Raw genomic sequence first — 20045 nt, 5'->3', positions numbered from 1 at the left:
TTGGCAGAATTAAGCTAGTGTGTATACAGCAAACAAGAAACACAGTTTTCTGTTGAGCTGTGAGGAAAGATTGGCAGCAAGGGAAGGAAGAGGTCAGCAGGTATTCTGCATACATCGGGAAAGGATTCAGCTACAGTGAGGAAAAGAGAGCTGGGGACTGTCAATGGACAAGCAATACAGTGCATTCTCTCTATATATACATATCCACCCAAGATTTGATTGACATTGTTATTTATTAAAAGCACGCAGCTTCTTTGCTATATTCTTTTACTACTATGTTCACTTCTTGTTTATTTTCTATAAAGTATGTCCTTATTTGTTGCATGTAACCAACAAACTGGAGAGCAAATTGTAGACATTTCTGTAGTGATTGTATCTGCGTTGCTAAAATCATCTCTGAGTTATGTAGAGATCTCGTTGGTGCCACAGGGAATCATCATGAAATTGTTTGACAACTCATATTGATTTCAAACTGCTAGTCATGTTTCTTCCTAAGACCAGCATATGCAGCAGTCCCTGAGATACAGAGTGCTGCTGTGTGGTATCATAACAGCAAAATAACTCTTCTTGGGTTTATGTCCCTGCTCTCACTGAATGCTTTTCGGATTCCTTAATTAGGCATAAATGACTCGGATCTCCCAGATCTGTCACTCACTTGCAGAGTGCTCAAAATACGAGATTTATACAGGAATCCACCCCTTTAGGATGGAGGGCGGCCAATCACAGTCCTGCTGCAGTGAAAATGATCCTTCCGTCGAAACCAGGCAGAGCTGCCTGAAGGCAAAGGATTTCCAGAGCTGCCGAGCCTCTTCCCTTGCTCTCATCCAATAAGCTTCTTTCTGTCCTCGTTTTCAGAGGTGCAATTAGGTACCTCGCATGCAGCGTTTCTCTAATGTGGTTTTAAGGCACAACAATATTCTCGGCAGCAAAATGCAACAAGCAGAACACTGCAAATCTGTGGATTTGTCTCTGGTCCGGGGAAAGAAGGCATGTTGGGTTCCCTTCGCCCCAGCCCAAGCTTAGAGACTTGACTCTCCCTGCACAAGGAGTTTCCTAAGCAATCTCCAGCGAGGCTGTTATCCCAGAACAGGTAGCTGCCGTCCCTATGGAGATAAGGGGAGGGGGGAAGGGAGAAGCAGATGCGTTCTGGATCAAAGGTTACGCTCTTCAGGGCTTGAAGTGATCCAGCCTGGGCAATCGCTTCCTCAGGCCGCGAGGACTGACTAACGACGACAACCCCCCCCTTCGTACCACACACCCTTTTCAAGGCGGATTCCCGCAGTGCAAAGCCCTAAGGTGCACCTGCGAGGAGCAGAGCGGAAGCTGAAAAGGGCCGGGGCCACCACCACGCACCGCTCTGACGGCCCTGCGGCTGAGGGGCCGCGCCGCTCGCAGCCGCCGGCAGATGGCCCCCGCCGCCACCCTCTGGGCCCGCCGCAGCACCGGGGGCTGATCAGGCGAAGGAGGGGCCGGCTCCGCCGCGCTCGATTTCCCAGCCCGCTGCCCTCCTCCTCCTCCTGTTCCTCCGCCTCGGCGCCGGGGCGGGCGCGATGGCTTCCTGAGGGCGATGCTCTGGGCCGCCGCCTCCCGCTCCTCCTCCTCCTCCTCCGCCGCCGGGTGCTCGGTGGGCGCGGGCGGGCGGGCGGCTCCCGGCGGCTCTCGCGAGGTGAGGAGGCCGGGCCGGGGCTCGGGCGCCAGCCCTCCCGGGGCGGGGGCAGCCGCCGCCTCCTCCCGCCCGCGCCTCAGCCGCCGGTGCCGGGCGGGGGGAGCCGGGCAGCGCGGAGGTGCGGGCTGTGTGAGGGGGCAGGAGGGAGCGGGCGCTGCGGGCTGCGTGCTGGCTGTTCCTCCGCTGGAAATGCCCCCCCTGGCCTCGCCGGCAGCCGGGAGCGTCATGTAGTGCGGAGGGAGCCGGCTCCGCGGGGCGGGAGAAGCCCCTTCCCTCCGCCTCCCTTTCCCTCCGTCCCTCCTTCGGCTCCGCGCACACCCCGCACCACAGAGGCACCGCACGGGCGCCCCCTCCCCCGCCCGCCGGTTGATGCCCGCCTCGCCTGGCGGAGGGGCGGCGAGCCGCTGAAGCAGCCCCGCCACCGGGCACCCCCGGGCGCCGGGCAGCGCCGCCATGGCCGAGGAGAGCTCCGACGTCCCCAAAGAGTTGATCGGTAAGGGACGGGGCATGGCGGCGGGGATGGGCATGCAGGGGCTAGGGGGAAGGGGAATGGAGGGCAAGTTTGGGGGCCGCCGTGCGCGACCCCCGGCTGCAGCGCTGCCGGTGGGGGGACCCGGTGGCCGTGGCGCAAGGTGGGAGCTGCGCAGGGTATGGCTGGGGAGCCGTGGGGGTACTCCGAGGAGCCGTTGGGGGGCGGCGGGGCCGCGCCGCAGGCGCTCGGCCCGGCTGCTGCCGCTGCGTGTGGGGAGCGGGCGGGCAGGCGGGGGGCTGCGGGCCCGCGGCGGGGAGCGGGGCGGCGGGGAGCGGGCAGGGGCCGTGCCCGTGGAGCCCGCTTCTGCCGGCGCGGGGCTGCCCCGCGGCGAGCGGTGGGTGACAGGCGGAGCCGGCCCGGCGGCTGCCCCCCGGAGGGCTCTGCCGGCGAGGCTGCCGGGTCTGCAGGGGCTGGCGGAGTGCGGGGAAGCTGCCTCGGCCCCCCGAGCCTCCCGCGCCGGGACAGCAGCCCCGCCGGGGCCAGTCCTCCGAACCCCTCGGCCTGAGGGCGCGGGCTGAGGCTGCGAGCTGTACCTCTGGCCGCTGCGCCTTATTTCGCCTCGGGGCTTGGCGTTAAGACTTTTTCCAATGTATGTACGAAGGAATGAGGGTATTTGTAATTAAAGTTTTATGGCCACATGCACGCAACCCCCCGTGTTGCACGGTGAGCGCGTCAGAGGTGATGGTAAGGACCTTGGAAATGCTGTCATCACTGTTGGGGAGCTTCCGACAAGTGGATCATTAATGCTGTATGTTGGCAGCCGGTGTCATATGGAGGGAGCAAGTCTGATGCTCTAGGCCTGGTCCTCAGCCACCTCACTGAGGCCGAACTTCCTTTGGTTTGCAGTTTTGCCTGTTGAAGGAGAGATCTAAGGATGTCACCAACGTTAGAATAATTTAAAGTGTTGCTTTAATGATAGATGGGAACAGACATTTGTCAGACAGTAAGATACATGTTGCGTTGAATATAAACCTTTGAACCTTATCTAGGTCCCTTACAGTGTTGCATTTAATTCAGATTCATCAGTCAGGGCTATAGGTGGCAACTGATTTTAGCATTTAGAAAATATTGCTAAAAATCTGATGGATGGTTGCAGCTGTCACAGGGGTTTTTTTTTTCTGTATAGGCAAAATAGCTGTATTTTGCAGTGCTTTTAGTGTGCAATCCATGTGGTTTGCTTTAGTCTGTAGCTTACTACTAAGTGATGAGCTGGGAAGGCTGCTGGTAGTAGCTATGATCAAAAAAACTGTTTCTTTTTAAAAATGGCCAAGCATGTTTGAGGTGCTAATACATGGTACTTGTTACTCACTGTAGATCTGTGCTGTGCCCTAGTGTTGTAGGTGAGGTGTAGAGCAAAGTGAGCATCTTCACACATCCCCTCCTCTGTTGGCTTTGTTTAAGAATTACCCCCCAGTCCTGGTGCCCTGCAGCCAACTTGCTTTTTCAAGGGCTCTTTTGTGATGTGTGGGTCTGTTAATATAGATTGGTTTAATTTCTAGCAGTATTTTAGTGTCCGCATGTTAAAATTGAACCTTTTAAATAAGTCTTTTTGTAGTAACCTTGTTTTGAGAACAGGATGAAAGGATGTGCCTTAACACTTAGCGATTGGAGCATGGAGATTAAACTGGGAGTAGGAGTAGATTAAACTGGGGGTGGAAGTGTTTGAGCTGTGGCTTTCATTGTGTTTCTTCCCATGTAACCTTTGTCAGGTCTCATAGGTCATAGTCTTCAGAAAAAGCTCTGTCTCACTGTTGGCTTACCTGGATCCACTCCTCTGAGGTGTGGATGTATGAAGTCTCCAGCATCAGAAATAGATGAGTGCTTTAAAATGTTTCCATCTCTGAATCTGAAAAACAACTTTGCAAGTCCACTGTGTAAGTTCCTTACACAGTGTGTAAGGAAGTAGCCTCAGTCACATGGAGAATATCTATGAAATCTGTATCTTAACTCTTTGAAGATGTTTTTTGAGCCCTTTCTGGCAGATAGAGATTTGGAGGGAGTGGACATCCTGATGCTTTCTGGAATTTTGGGTCCCAGGCCCTTTCTCTCCCTTCTGTGGCTTCTTGAAATAAGAGGCCTGGAGCTGAGGGCTTGCAGTTGCTCCCACTGCTGCTGTGTGGGACAGCAAAGGCAAGAAGAGGGTCTCCCCACATTGGCTTTTCAGGAGGAAGTCCCTTGCTAGATGCACGCATTTGGAGCTGTTTGTGGGAGAGGAGAAACTGAAAGGCAGAGATAAAGTAGCAGAGACAGCACCATTATCTTTCCTTCTGTGAGGAGGTAGGACTTGAAAAAAAACTGAGTGGTCAGCTTGCTTCTGGCTTCCTCAGCAGGAACAGAGAATCTGGAACTGGGCATTACTCATGGGAGAGGAGGACTCAGGAAAATTGTTCCCATCAGGCTGGACTTTTCCCTGGGCTTTGGTTACCTGGCTGCTCAGGGAGCTGGCTGCTTGGCTTATGACCAAGCAGTTGCCCAGGGAGCTGGCTGTCTGCCATGGGGCTGCCATGGCTTGAGGCAGGCTTCTCGCCGGGCAAACCGCTGCTACCGAGGAGCTTTTGTTTCCTGATAGGAAAATTAAAATTCCAGGGGAAATCATGCCAATGTCGCAGAAGGACCTCTTTCTGGTGAAGAGGCTCTCCAGCCAAGTGCATGTCTGACTTGCACACCCTTGTGCCCTGCAGGCAGAATGCTGTGGCCTGGGCTAAATGTCCAGACTTAATAAATGATGTATTGTTTGCTGTAATGTATTCTGACTACCACACGAAAATTGTGCAGAGAAGTGCTATACAGAGCATTATAATTAAAAGCCATAGGAATAGCCTATTATCTTCAATTTTAGCCTTTAAACTTTAGCATGCACAAGGGCAAAGTGTGTGTCTGAGGAGGGTGGAGACTTGCCTTTGGCAGATGCCAGTTGTAGTGCTGGAAATAGGTTAATGTGTTTAAAAGGTTTCTTTCTCTTTCCTTTTCTGTGGGGGCTGGGGAGAGAAACTTAAGGAAGGTGCCAAATTGGGTCTTCTAGATGAACTTCTCTGTTTATCTCGCAATTACATCAGTGTCAGTAGTTGTATAAGCTTTCTGACACTGTTCCCTGTGTTAGAAGTTCCCTTCAGGCCAGGGTGCAAATGTTTAGGGGAAGGGCTGGTTCATTTAGTACTTGGCAGAATGGTGTATACATGTGTATGCATATACATATTGAAGCATTATGGCAAGTAATGTAACTTTGGTGTTGGCACCATGAGGTGGCTACACTGTCGTTAGGACTTGGACTGAGACCAGTGTTGCCCTCTATAGCATCCTCTGCAGAGCTGTCAGGTATTAGTATCTGGAAGCCTGCTTGGTTTGCTTTGCAACTTGAATGTGCAGAATGCAAAAATGTGTGAGCACTTGCTTTTCCTTTGCCTGACCCATTTGGCCTCCGTGACCAGCAACAGGCTAAAATTTGTGCAATGCAAGTAGTTAATTTGCTTTAGCAAGCTTTTCAGGTACAAATAGTAGCAAGCGAGGAATCTGTTTTCTTTTCCCAGAGTAGAGCTAAGCAGTGCTGGGGCTTGTCTTGGGAATGCTTTTGATGTCTAGGTAGTGCAGGAAAGAAGTATCAAACTATGTTTAGAATCCTGGCATATGACATTGATAATCCTATCATATTAGACCTAAATTACTGTGTAGATGACACACTTAAAAAAAGTTGTACTTGTGTTAGGTTGTGTTCAGTCCTGGTGAATGTGCATGAGACTTCCATGATTGCAAGCAATCAAGAACAATGTTGTTGAGCTATGTTGAACAGCATAGCTCTGTGTCTTCCTGAAAACTCGAAAGAGGTGTCTTTTTTTTTTTTTTTCCTTCTCATGTTGACAGTGGAGGTGTTTAATTAAGGTATTGTCTTTTATTTCAGAAAGTGTCAGGGATGTTATTGGGAGGAAAATCAAAATTTCGGTCAAGAAAAAAGTAAAGCTGGAAACCAAGGGAGACAAGGTGGATAACAAGGTATTGGTAAGTATGACGGAATGACTCTGATTATGTGTGAAGGAAAAGCCAGTATCTTTTCAGGAGGCATTAATTCTCCTCTGAAAGGCTTCTTTGAACTTTGTGTGTGCCATTACTTTTGTACTTTCTTACTAGCCTGCACAGCAAGTTGATGTGAAGGCATGCACATGAACACACGTTTGTCACTGAGTTATTCTTCAGAGTTTAGGGTATTGGGCTGTTGATGATGTTAAAGCAAGCTATTATTAGAACCTCTTCTAAAACAATTTGCTGCCTTTGCCGGTTAGGTTTCTTGTTTACATCTGTAGGAATTTTGAGTGGATGAGAAATGCGAAATGAGGCATGTGGAATTATTTATCTTTTGAGAATCTTCTGAAGCTGTTATGTGGTGAATAGTAAAACTATTGTGCTTTTTGAACTCAAATGACTATTTGTACTTTTTAGTATTCTCTGTTAAGTCACACATCTGCATGTTAAAAGAAATGCTTAATGTGTGGGATCCTCCCTTGTCATTCCTGAAACTGTAGTGGAGCAAAGTGTCAAATTAATCTCTCTTAAGTATGCTTTCCTGTTTCCTCAAGAATAGTTTTGCTGGCCTCTCTTGATAAGAAGGAAGCTGTGGTAATGAGCTGGTATGCTTACATACTATCTTGGATATGCAAAAAGAGATGGAACTTTATTTCTGTATTCTTTTGCTACATCTTTCTCAGCAGAACTAGAGTAACAAACATAAGTACAGTGCTGCTAGAATATTTTGCAAGATATTTGAGATTTGGTGCTTTGTGCCTGTAAAAGTGTATTGCAGATTTGAAAGTTTCATTGCCAAAACTGTTGTTACAAATTTTGGGTACATGCCCTATGCAGATACTCTGTTTTGTCTTTAAAATCTGTATCTTATTAATCAGTTCTGAATTGCTTTCGTAAAGTACATGTTGCTTATTCTTGGGCAGTAAGACTGTAGATAATAGTCTACTTTTCATCAAGAGCAGCTACTTAAGGAATTTGAAGTATTTTCTGCATAATACCTACCCATGTTATGTGGGGCTCCTGGATTTACAGTTCTTGTGGTGGAAATAGGTTGACTATGTAAATGCTGATAGATTGTTTCAGTTTATTTAAAAGCCATGTTTATAGGGAAGGCTGACAGGTTCACTGAAGTGGTAGCAGTTGATTGACTTTTAGTTTTATACAGAATTGTTATTCTTATCAATAGTGAAATATATTGTGAAAATACTGCAATACTGTTCTGATCTGATGGGACCTAAAGAATGTTGATATTTGAATTGCCAGTGAAGTTTCTGAGGGGTGTACTACTTGGCCTAGATGTGATGACTCAGATGTTTTTTCTCTCTCTAATCTCTGAAGCTGTCAGGTGGGAGACTTTAACCTTTTATGACTGAAGAGGTACTGCAAGAGACACACGTTTTTAAGGTGTTCACAAGTTAGCGAGCACTTCCTGTGTGTGTGCATGCACACTGTCTTCAGTGCAGAGGATAAGTCTTTCAAGGGGATGAATTGCAGAAGGGGATGTTGTCTGGAAGAGCAAATGGTTCCATGATAAAAAATGCAGGGGATTTATATGGGGGGGGGGGGGGGCGGGGAGAGGTTTTCATGGTCAGAGGAATTGACTGCTGACTGCTTGGGTTGGATTTTGTGTTTTCTTCTACCACAGAAGAAAACTGCCCTGTGTGAAGCTCCACAAACCACTATGGCATCTTTTTTACAGTGTTTCTCTAATTGCATGTGTATCTTTATGTGGTTTGGGGTTTGGTTTTTGGGTGGATTTTTTTTCTTTTTTTGTTTGTTTGTTTGTTGCAGAAGTGCTGAGTGCTGTCTGCTGTGGCAGGGCCAGTGGAAGCTGTGGTTCCTTCTGGGGATTCAGAGTTCTCTGAAATGCAGAGTGCTCTGAAAAAATGACACCAGCGACACCTTAAGTTGCCATAAATTAGTGGAGACTTTTTGGCCTTGCTGTGTCTACAAACTTGTTTTTGACCTGTGAAGTAGAGGAGATGTACTCTCCTCTCCTCCAGAGTGATGCTGAAAACAGTTAACATTGCTTCAGAGATATGCAGATGCTTAATACTAAATGCCATAGGAAAGCTACTGACAAAATTAAGAATTTTTATACTCCAAGCTGAGACTTCACAATATTCAGTAGATAATGCATATGATTGCATTCTGACCAGGGCAGGTAAAACTGCATACTTGAATTGCTGTGCCTTGGGGTAAGCATGTCAAACAGAATGCTGAATGAAGTGTTGGCAGCAAGGGCAATTCAGTAATTAAAGACTATATCCTTAAATGTATGCACCAGAGGGATCAAATGTGATTGCATGGGCAGCATTCATGCCAGCACTCCTTGACTCCTGAGAGCTTAGTTTTGAGATGTTAATCTTTTGAGTGTGGTCTCTTGAGTGCACGTGTAGCAATGAATTGTTTTGAGGTTTTTGGTTTAAATTTTATTAGTAGTTGGGAGTTTACAAGCAGATTAGGTAGCATTCATTGGGTCCAGCACTTAATAAGGAGAAAATACTAGTTGCTGTCAGGGTAGCTAACCCCAGAGCCATGGTGAAATTGCTCAAGGTTTTAGAGGAGGTTGATCGCACAGGCTGGCACTGAGCCCTAGTACCCAGATCTGTGCTTTAATTAAATGATCTCTCATTTTTCATTTCTAGGAAATTTGAGTAAAATCAGTACCAATTTGAGAAAGGAAGATTATTTAAAAATGACTGCACTTGGCAGGTGCCTAGGAAATCACTTGACCCCTAGTCCTGTTGTTCATAGGGTATTCAAGGTGCAGAGTACTAGAATATGGATATAACCATCTACTTAAGTCACTCTGCTATAGGAAATTCCTCTGATAGTTAAGATAGAAATTGGAATCTGAGAGTAAAGATGAAACAGTGGAAAACCCCTGCTGTTGCTTGAAATAAGGTCCTAATGTTGAACTGGTGAAATTGGTGGATAAAGTCCATGCTTGCCTTAAGGTGCTTTAGGATCTCAGCTTTCAGTGCCAAAGTTTGGAAATTATGACTAGTTTTGACATAAACTGGACTTAGTCTGCACAATGAGTTTGCTGCCTTAGTATTCTCAATCTGCAGTTGCTTAGTTATTCAGTTAGTCATAATGATGCAAACCGGTAAACACAGTGAGCCTCTCAGCTGCCTCTGGCCTGTTGGTACCAGGTCTTGGATGGTCAGGCAGCAAGCTGGTACCCAACCCTGAAAAGGCAATAACCAGTTTAAGTGAGCAGGTCAGTCCTCACACGTTTAGGGTCAAACTCCAGCTCTATCCAAGTCATCTTGATACTTTAGCAGAGCAAAGCTGCTGTTAGGTAAGGTGAGGAACCTTTCAAGTGACACGCTGATGAGGAATTACTGCCTTATGGGCAAGGGGTGCTGGCAGTACCACTGTGCACCAGCAAGGCAGGCAGCAGGACCAGTGGTGGTGGCTGGGGGCAGCTTTAGAGCTGAGGCAGAGCCGAGATCAAGCCAGGCAGTTGGGTTTGTGAGGCAGGCTCAGGCAGGAAAATGACCAAGCACAGGCATTGCTCAGGCCGTGGCTGAGTGCTGGAACTCCAGAGCAATATGGGGAGCCCTGGTCAAGGCTTCTCCCAGCTTTCTGGGTTGCATACCTGTGCCATGTCAGGTGCAGACAGCCAAACTGAGGCAGGGCCCTGGGGCAGGCTGCCCTAGCTGGCTCCATGTGACCCTCATGCCAGAGGCAGAGTACTACTGCGTTGGGCTTCAATGTGGTTCTCACAACAATAGTCTTATTGGGTTAAAATAGATAAAGATACCACTATTTTGTAATCAGTCAAGGATTGCTTTGGTTTCCTGGGATTGTTTTGTTTAAAGCTGTTTTCTTACGAGGTCAAGGCTTAAGGCATCATGCAGAGTGGCTGCTGTGTTCCTTTCTCACACTGACAACTCTGACCTTCTCTGTAGTTTCAGCTTAAGCTGACGGGTATGTAGAGGTCTCAGTTGTAATGATAAGAGTCGCTTTTTGGGGCACTGGGGAAAGGCAGGCAGAAAAACAAGAGAAACTTAACACCTACTCCCTCTCATAAGGGCCCCATTTTGGCACGATAACGAATCAGTCAGAATGTCCTGTCCATGAGAAAAATTTCAGCGTTTTGTCTTGTTTTGTTTTTGTTTTTTTTTTTTTTTAAACCAGAGGCCTCAGGCCTTGCCTTCAGACAAACCCCACTGGGAAACTAAGTTTCTTGATTTTAGTGTTTGTGGTGCTGCTTTTTCACCCTCAAAATAGCCAAGGCATCTGTACAATACTCAGCGTTTTGTACAATCTGTACAAATACTTGCTGAGTATTTCCCATTGCGGTTTCTTTCTATCAGATTTATTGTAATTAGTAGCAATAAGAGGTAAAATTGTAAGGCAAAAGCAAGATGTTAAATACATCTGACCAACTCCTTATGAAATACTGATATTTTCAGGAGTGGCTCATGACCAGAATTCAGGATTCCTCTTACTTTTTGTTTCTTTCCTGTTTATGAAAGAGAATACTCCTAGACTGACTGCCTTTGAGATTAGTTTTCCTTTCCAAAATAATTTTATTTTTGACATTAAGGACAAGGAAATGTTGCAAAAGACCATGCTCTCTGTAGGGCTGGTCTGTTTTTTTGCTATATTCTTGGGTCGTTTGTGTGTGGTTTTGTTGTGATTGGTTTTTTTTTTTTTTTCTTTTTGTAATGTATTCCTAACCTTAAGGGCATGAAGTAGTGTAATGTGATGTAGTGACCAACAGCACTTTATTAGGAGATCCCCTTGAGGATTCTCTGTTAAACTGCTGCCCCAGGTCTTTGACTTTCTTCTCTTTGTTAAAATAACACAATGGTGCTTCTGGAACCAGGACAGTTGCTTTGGCAGGTGGCTTCCCTGGGAGTAATCTCTATGTCCCTGTCACTTTCTTTGGGACATATGTTTCCATGGGCTTTTAAAACAAAATTTTTAGTCGACTGCTGTCAAACAGGTTTATATTTGTTCTGTGCACATGGTGTGAGATTTCATGTGCTGCTTCCGAAGACTTAAATAGAATTTTGGTCTTTGTAAGTTAAAAAGATCTATCTGCATTCATTTTTAAAGGAGCAATTTTGTGCTGTCCATGTGGCTTCTGAATGCTGTCTGAACAACCTGGCTGACTGCACTGAAGCAGCTGAGAAAAGCCTGTGTGAGCTGCAGTGCCTGTTCAGCTATATGGGTGGCAGTCTCCAGGTGGAGGCAGAAATAATATTTTGCATTGCCAAAACTATTTTGGGATTAAAAGCTTTGGTGCTGGTTTCCCGTTGCTCATCTTCTGTTATGATCCATCCATGATACACTTCTCAAATATATGAATTTCTCTAGGTGCAAATGCCTTGCCTTAAAAAATACGTACTTGTATATTAAACCACTAAAAGCATGAAGCTCGCAGGGTTGTCTAAGGTTAGTTTTACGTAAAATGTGTGCAAACTTGCACATTACATCATGACAGCTGGTGTGGGATAATGTGTTAAATGTGGACTTTCTTTTAAAATAATGGTGTTTCCTCTTCCCTGCCCAGAAGGTTGACTCTTATGACATATATCTTAAGTGTGTGTTTATGAAGATGAAAGGAAGTAGGTGTTGGTACATTCCTCATGTCAGGAAATCTAAATGAAGTGAGGTAGAGCAATCAAAAAGTACTTATATGTGAAAATGTATTTTAATACATTTACAAGGTGCCTCTTAGAAAACAATTGAACTGTAGCCAATAAGATTACTACAGAAAACTGAAATAATGAGTGCTGCTGGAAAGAGAATTTATTAATCCAGCCGTGCAGTTGTGTATGGTCCCAAAATAGGACCTATTTAAAAAAAATACTCATTGATGTGCAAGTTTGACTGAAATCTAGGTTTATGTTGTACATCGATCTGTAAGGTTACTTTTTACTGGTGGGAAGATTTACAGACCTAGCATTCTGATGCTGTGATAGTGCATGCAGATGTTGAATTGTTGAATTCCTTTTTGTTGACATGTTTCCACTTCTGTGAGGACAAATTGGCATTCAGTGGAATTAACCAGGTTGAGGGAAATGCTTCCCTCCTTTTTGGGTTGGTGGGGTTGGGAATTATTTTTTTTTTCCACCTTGATTTCTCTTCCCAGTTCTTACCTCCAGTTTTTCTTTTCCCTTATTTCCCACAATCAAAACATCAATTGTAGATAGAAACCTGTTTTGTGTTTAAATCGGTGTTGACACACTTTTTTGGATATAAACTCTGAGGCTTCTTTCCCTCAGGTTTGTCTGCATTAAGGATAAGATCTAATCTACTTGCTTAATGAAATTGGCCTTTGACCAAACAGAAACAGTCCTCTTTCTCTGGCTACCCAAGCAAAATGTACATTTTTTTTCTGCAGTCCTGGCACTTTTGTGTCCTTTTAAGTGCAGCTCTAACTGGAGTTGTATGTTTGCTTTTACATTTGCTTGGAGCATGGAAGATTTCTTGCATGTCAAAGAACATAGTGTATTCTTTGCACACTTAGGTAGGGTAGTATACCCATTATAGCAGAAGGGCAGCTGCTTGCTCTCCTTTTCTTTAATTTTGGGTGACTGGTATATGCAGAGAAAGGTAAGAAAAGGTAACTTCTCTTTTGGTGCCTGCCTTTGTTCTGTCTTCTGTGTCTCTGAATTGTTCATGGGATCAGTTGAAAACCAGTTGTGTGTGTGGGGGGTTTTCCATGTTTTTTTTCTCTTTTAATGTTTATTTTTAAAATGTCACACTCTTTCTACTTCTTTGGCTGAATATATAAATGGTATAATGGTACCAAAGTGGTTTGCTAATGTACTTTTGTTTGTAGATGGCCTATCTCTTGCCACTGTTATTTGTGAAATGGAGCTTTCCTAAGCAAGGTTTTACGTTGAAAACTGTGCATGAAAGTGGCAGAAGACTATTACATCTAATTTCCCGAAAGCTGGAAATAAAAATAGAAGATGAGCATTAGGGTCAACTTCTTGTCTCAGTCACTCTTCTCCACTGATGGCTTTTTGTTTTTCTTTTAGCCAAGGAACAGAATATGTGCTCTTCGGTAGACCAACATAAATGCAAAGACCTTGTCCGTATTTACTGGTGGCTTTCTTCTTTTCCTTTTTTAAATATTTTTCCTTGTATGGCTTGTTTTGTCTGCCTGAAGATACTTATTCTAAGAAAAGACTTTTTTGTGCAGGGAATGTGTTCTACTTCATGTAAGTGATGTGGAGGAGCACACTGTAAGCTTAAGAGGCCAGAAGGGCTGCTAATTCAAAAGTTAGTGTTGCATACTGTGAAAAATGCTTCCTGTTGCTCAGAGCCCCTTGTCTCCAACCATTGTTGTGGTGGAAAATTGGTGAGCATCACTGATTTGTCTGATTATTAAAATAGTTACTTTGGATCACTTACAATTCTGCTTCATTTTTTTCTCAATATGGTGGTAATTTAATTCTGTGTAAAATAATTACAGGGCCAGGATGTAAAATTACTCTTGAACTATACTGCTAGCTGTGCTTCATATTGCTACCAGAGTCCCTAACCTGGGTTAGAATGATGTTCCCCAAACTGATTTCTGCCCTTGTTCTTGTCTCATCTCTCCCTGTTTCCAGAGCACCCACTCTGTGGCAATTAATGAGTGACAGCTTTTTGTTAATGATGACTTCCCTAATTTGATTATTTAAGATGATAAACTATTATGATGAAAATTTAATTATGAGAACCAGAGTCTGATAACCCAGTGCTTCTGAAACAGACCTAACCAAATTACTTGCCCTGCTGGGTGAGGGAAGAGCTACCCTGGCTTGGCGAGTAGAGGTTGCAGAATAAGGTCCAAATAGCTGCAGGATGTGATGTTAATGTTAGCAAAGCAAAACAAGTTTCTGCTGGTTGGTACAAAGTTTGAACAAGAAATCACGTTGCTGATGGGGAGTGTGGGAGAGGTGGTTGCCTGGCCCCATAAGGACCAGGGCAGCAGCTCTGGGGGGAGCAACGGGTAGGTGGAGTTATAGCAAAGGGGAAGGCTTCTCCCCTTCTCAGCCAAACAATATTTGCTCTTTGTTACATTACTGTTACTCTTTTTTTTTTTTTTGGGGGGGGGGGGGGCTTCACAAATGAATCCTGACAGCGCTTGCCCCTCTGAACAAATACAAATTGAAAGGTCCACATGTCCTCTGAGGCTATTGCAAAGGTGCCCAGAGGATAAAGACTGTGAGCAAGTGAGGAGGAGCTCTTCCTCGGACAGGTTGTGTTTCTGGATCTTCTTTGCAAAGTGACCTTTTTTTAAAAACAAAAGAGGAAAAAAAAACCCTAACCTTGTGGCTGGACTTCTGGGTGCTGGACGTGTTGTAGCTTATTCCCTTAGCTGAGAAGTGGTGTTTGTATCTCCGTGCACAGAGGAAGGCCTGTGTGACAGCAGGATGAGCTTCGGCAAGTGCGCATGTGGGGATGGAAAGTGGAAGGAGAGAGTCTGGATCTATTTTTCTGTTAGGATTTCTGTCCTGCATTGCTTTTTCAAGTGGTGTTTTTTCTGTGCTTTTAGGTAGGTTGATAACTAGATACACTTTTTTTTCCCCTTTCCACAGTTTAAATAGCAGTTAGCAGTGTGCTGCAGGTGAAGTGAGTAGCGACGTGGACAATTGTGGTGTTTGGGAGAACTCTAGCAGTCAGTGCTTAGGCGGCTGAGGTCACTTGGAGCAAGCCATTTACATTTTGTGCTCCTGAGTGCTTGGAAGATGCTTGCCAGAGGCATGTCTTCATGGAATAAGCACTTCAGGTATATGTCGCATCCTAAGGTCTCTGATTAAACCTGAAACTTTAGGTGGAGCAATCCTCCACCCAAAACTTGGATAAACCACTGCCTTTATAGAGCTTCATGAAACTTTGAGGATTTTGAGGAGCTAAGTTACAGACACCTACTTGTTCTTGCGGCATGGGAGGAAAACAAGAAGGTAAAAGAGCTGCTGCAGAACAGTTTTTACTCAGATCTGATTGGGGGAAGTGAATGGCTGTTGCCCCTGATCTGAGTTGGGAGACAGGGCGTTTCTGTGTTTGTTCAGGGTCAGCCTTAGAATGAAAAGGCTTCTCCCTCTCTGCCCTCAAGGCCATTAGCCAGACCGAAACTTTTTACACAAAACTATGGATAAAGGGGAAGCCTTGTTAAGAGAGGAGCCTCTGAAAACACTTGGGCCTGGTGCTTAAGGATAATACTGTCTTACAGCCCTGCGTGTGAGCTTCTACTCCCGTGTAGGTCTTCAGGAGCCTCAGGTAGGGAGCAGTGAAGGCAGGTCAGTACAGATGTCTGGATTTTTAGTGCAGCCCACTTTAGCTGATGATATTCTCTTCTGGTGTTTACCATGTTGCTAGTAAATATTTGCAGAAATACTAGCTTTCTTAGGTACTTATGAGTAATAATTTCTGCTGTCTTGGTAAGTTTATTCATACCCTAAATCCAAAATAGGTAACTTTTAAATTATTAATAATAGCGTAACATGAAAAATGTATTCTAAATATAACAAGCAGTTTTCTTAACTATGTTACTGTTCACATTTGTACGTTGCAAGTGTCAGAAAAGCACAGTGGGCTTTGGGCTTCTGTTCTCATCTCAAGAAGATGCAGAAATGCATATGTTTTTTGTGAAGCATATTGTTGTATGCTGTATGCAACTGTGGCATACGCTATGGGTATCTTTATGCCCCTTTTCCTACCTCTTTGTTGTCCTTCCATCTTTGCTGCTTCAGCAAGTCCCAGGAAACTTTTCATATGTAGATAACCATCAGGATTTGTGTTTGCTTTTTAGTCTACCGCTTCTCACACCGGTGTCCTCATTTTCCCAGTGGTGTATTGCCTGACTTGTTTCTTCTCTTTAAAGAAATAATACAAATATCTCCAAAGACCTCAGTATCCATGCAAATATGGGGATGATGGACAATGCTGCTATGCTAAAATATGTTGATGGCTGCTATAAACTTCTGTACACGACTTTGATCCTGCTAGCCAAGTTCTCTGCTACCTTGTTCTCAGATTTCATAAAAATCTGTGCTGGAGCTGTTATTTGTGTGATGGAAGCAGTTTGTTTCATGCTGGGTATTACGGAGCTGTTAGTATAATCTGGCTTTAGGTTCTTTCTACCTTTCTCAAAGCTGCTTTCTTTGGTTAAAACCAAACAAAGCCCAAAACTTCTAGCATCTCAACAGAATGCTGTGCAAATGATGCTTGTCCTGAGGGGAAGCAAGCCATTAGGATGGACACAACTCAGCTGCATTGGTCTCTAGGTAGGTGAGATGTTGGGCTGAAGAAAGAGGAAAAAATGAAAATGAACCAAGTAAAGAACTGTACTATAACATGGCAATTTAAATGCAATTACCTCATGTGCCAGGGCAGTCTAAAAGACTGTAAAATAGCTTTTAAAGGTTTTGTCTATGAATACAATGCTGTGTTCCCCTATTTTGATAGTTTCCTCGTTGCTTTGGGAAGGCATCTTCTAAGAGATTTCACAGTTTTGTCAATTTTCAATAAATTTAACTGTGTCTTATGTAATCTCTACTACTTCCTTCACAAATTATTTCAAATCCACTTTTCTACTGTTTTCTTGCTTAGCTATACCATGTAGACAAACTGCAGGAGAAGCTGAAGGCTGACTTTCTTGGGCTTCTATGTAGGTATGTCAATGAAAGCTTAGAAAAACTGGTTATCTAGAGAAGAGTGTATGTTCAATCTTTAGCCAGATGCTGAGAGAAGTCTTCAGGAGTGGCTTAATGCAGCAGGGACTTACATTTTGTTTCAGTTGTATACTGGTTTTTTTTCTTGCCTGCACTGAATACTGCTGAAAATGGTAAAGTGTGCAGGTCTCAACCCCTAAGAGTTGCATATTCAAATTCAAAAGATTTTGGGTAGTTGCAGGATTGATGCCAACACTGAAAACACAATGTCTTTTTGCCCTCTCATTGTTAAATGATGACCTTTTCTCGGCTGGCAAGAGATTTCTTAAACTTAGTAAATGCTTATTGTAAGCCTTGGAAATATATTTTTCCCTGTTGTATATTTTGCTTAATGTTCTCAAAATATTTAAAACCTAAAGAAGGGTTAGTTTCATGTGGTGTTTCCAGTGTAATGCTATCCTTTTAAAGTATTTCCTATAACACTATTAGATGGATCTGCTGCTGTTTGTATGTGCGTGAAATTGTGTGAAATTAAAATCCTGCAGGTTTTTGTATGGTATTAATTTATCACAATGTAGCTTTAATGCAATTTTAGTAGGTCTTTGTTCAGCCTGAGTGGTTAAGTCCGCCCAAAATACATTATTCTTCTATTTTAGAGTATTCCTTATGTTTTGTTTTTTCCTTTTTGGAGTGTCTGTTGACTCTCATTATAAAGAAAATATTGCAGACAACTGTTTGGTATCAGGGCTGGTCTTAAGGACATATGTGTAGTTGAAGGAACACTGGCAAGTCAGCTTCTTAGCCTCCCCTTTCACCTCTTTAACTACTCCAGCCCTCCACTGCTGTCTAGGATGCAATTCGTATGGTGCTGATGGTGCCTCTCCTTTCAGCCAGGAGCAGCATAAAGTTTGCACGGAAGGGGTTAGTGACACAGAGTGCTATGGACCTCCTTTCCTCTGCCTTCTGAGGTGCTGCCTTCTCAGGAGCCAAAGCTGCCTGGTGGTAATGCTCTCTGCCTCTGAATAAAGGTAGTGTAGTGTCAGGGTAGCTTATATCCTAATGAGAGGAGGGATGCTATTGTGCTTGTACCTCAAGATGTGCTGCAAAGAAAGCTGTGCTGTGGACTAGCCTGTGCACTTCAAGTTCACAGTGTGGCATTGTGGCCATTCCTTGTGCAGCCTTGTTTGTGTGCCAGAGCTCCAGGGAACTGCAAAAGGCTGCACTGCGCTGGGAGGTAAAGTGTCTCTGCTTGTACAGTTTCTTCTGTGATGTTAGACTTCTCTCTTGCTAAATGCATGAATTTGCATGGTGCTGCTCGACATCAGAAAATTATATGAGTAAGGGTTTCACTTGCTGTACTGCTGCTTTCATTGCAAGAGTGGAGGAGTTGTATTGCAGGGACTGTGTGCTCCTACCGCATTCATTTCATTGTACTCATTCTGTGAGGTCCTAGCCTCAGAAATGTTTTCCCAAGTCATCTTCACCTGCTAATTTTTTTGTTTTATTGATAGTACTTCTAAAAAACCTCAGCTATGCAAAAGGGGATATACAGCCTGGCAGAACTTTTTCCACCTCCCTGTGTCACTGTTTCTAAAGTGGTGATAGCAGCTTTTCCTGGAACATAAAGAGGAAGAGCTGGCAGAAACAGGAGACTCTCAGTTGGAAGCCTGGCAGGAATTAAGCAAGCTGCCTTAGTTGTTCTTGTGTTTTTGTGTTCTCTTGAAGTGTATTTTCTATGGTCCAGGCAAAAGGATTTGTTTTAAGTACTGCACCCATCTCACTGGGCTTTGAGACCCTTTGGCAAAAGGTGTTATTTTCTTCCATTTATTTATTTATGCCGTTGCAGTTACCCCCTTGAAAGAAAGTCGCTGCAGTATCACAAATCGCATAGGTTTTATTTCTGCAGGAATACGCTTATGGTAATTGAAGCAAATTGACAAGGGGACTGCAGAAGTGGTTTAAAATACACGAGAGACCTGCTGCACTGCATGGGTGTTGCTCTGCTTTCCCACAGTGCTGCTTCAAGTTATATGTTAGGCTCGGGGTCCAGTGAATTAAGACTTAATGTAATAAAATATATTGAGAGAATCTGTAAATATGTAGGGTCCAGATGCATCTTTGGGGAAGCTGTCAGAGTTGTTCGTACATCATGGTTCTTACCACCTAGTGTTTTGAAGGACACAAAGTTGGGTAATCGACTTTATGAGCATGGATATCGGATGACCCTCCCTTGGGGGGCAGAGAGGTTTTCTTAACTGACCTTTGGATAATCTGATGGCATTGTCTAAGAGAACAAACAAAAACCACACGTGGTCAGGTGGAATTTTTCTTGCCACATCATTTAAACTTGGGTGATAGAAATCCATTTAACACAGATCTGTTATATTTTTAGGATTTCTGAATAACCCATCTGTTCAGTTATGTTGAATGGTACCTTCTTAAGATGTGACCAAAACCTGATTTTGGTTTCCTAGCTGTAATCCCTCGTGATCTAAGTATAGAGCACTCCTAGGTGGCTTTCGGACCCCACATTTGCAGGGTGAAGAGAGGATTGGATTGCCTTGTTCAGAGTTTCTTGCACAGCCTGAGGATTAGTGGATCTGTTGGTGCGTGGTGGAGCCAGGCCAGTCAGACTAAGCATTAGGTTAATGCTCAGGGCATTGTGACTGCATTGACATGAGGAAATTTAGTATCTGGGTTACAGTAGCCTCTGGCAGTAGCATTAAGCTGCTACTGTAAGAAAAATACTCCTTTTTTCCCCCCTCTTTTTTTTTTTTTTTTTTTTAATTCCCCTGTAATGGAAAATCTGCCCTGAGCTGATTTTAGTATTACATGGAGGTAAAAATTCATAGTGGTTTGCAGTTATCACTGTACAACTGTATGGTAGGGTTGCTTTCAAGCATCTGTAATGGGGATATTGATGTTCTTCCATTCCTGTAGGCAGAGTTCATGCGTAAAATGAACGCTGAGCTTTTACGTGTGTTTAATCATCACCCCTCCCATGAATCTATACAAGTGCATATAATGTTGCACACACTGATGCTTGAGATGGGTCTGTAACTGAAAGAGCCAGTTTGTTATATATTGCCTAATATATTTCATGTAGATTATATACATTTCAGAGATTATTATGTTATACTCTCATTTTAAGGTCAGTAGAGTAACTGAAAGAAGAGACAGTAAAATCGGATCTTCTGAG

General features: G+C 44.2%; 1 protein-coding gene across 2 annotated transcripts in view; it reads left to right on the top strand.

Annotated features, from left to right (window-relative positions):
* The first annotated feature begins 1694 nt into the window (after window positions 1-1694).
* Window positions 1695-20045, top strand: part of CARMIL1 (capping protein regulator and myosin 1 linker 1) — a 205774-nt gene continuing 187423 nt past the window's right edge. Inside the window, exons 1-2 of one of the 2 annotated variants that reach the window (XM_065667848.1) lie at window positions 1695-2159; window positions 6094-6191. In XM_065667848.1, coding sequence (XP_065523920.1) covers window positions 2120-2159; window positions 6094-6191 — 138 coding nt within the window. In that variant the 5' untranslated portion in view covers window positions 1695-2119. The remainder of the gene's footprint in view (window positions 2160-6093; window positions 6192-20045) is intronic. The other variant, XM_065667849.1, reaches the window with a different exon arrangement.

This window comes from Lathamus discolor, chromosome 2 (genome assembly GCF_037157495.1).
Source record: "Lathamus discolor isolate bLatDis1 chromosome 2, bLatDis1.hap1, whole genome shotgun sequence".
NCBI lineage: Eukaryota > Metazoa > Chordata > Aves > Psittaciformes > Psittacidae > Lathamus > Lathamus discolor.
The sequence above is the reverse complement of the archived record's forward strand: the minus strand, read 5'-3'. Positions and strand labels throughout refer to the sequence as shown.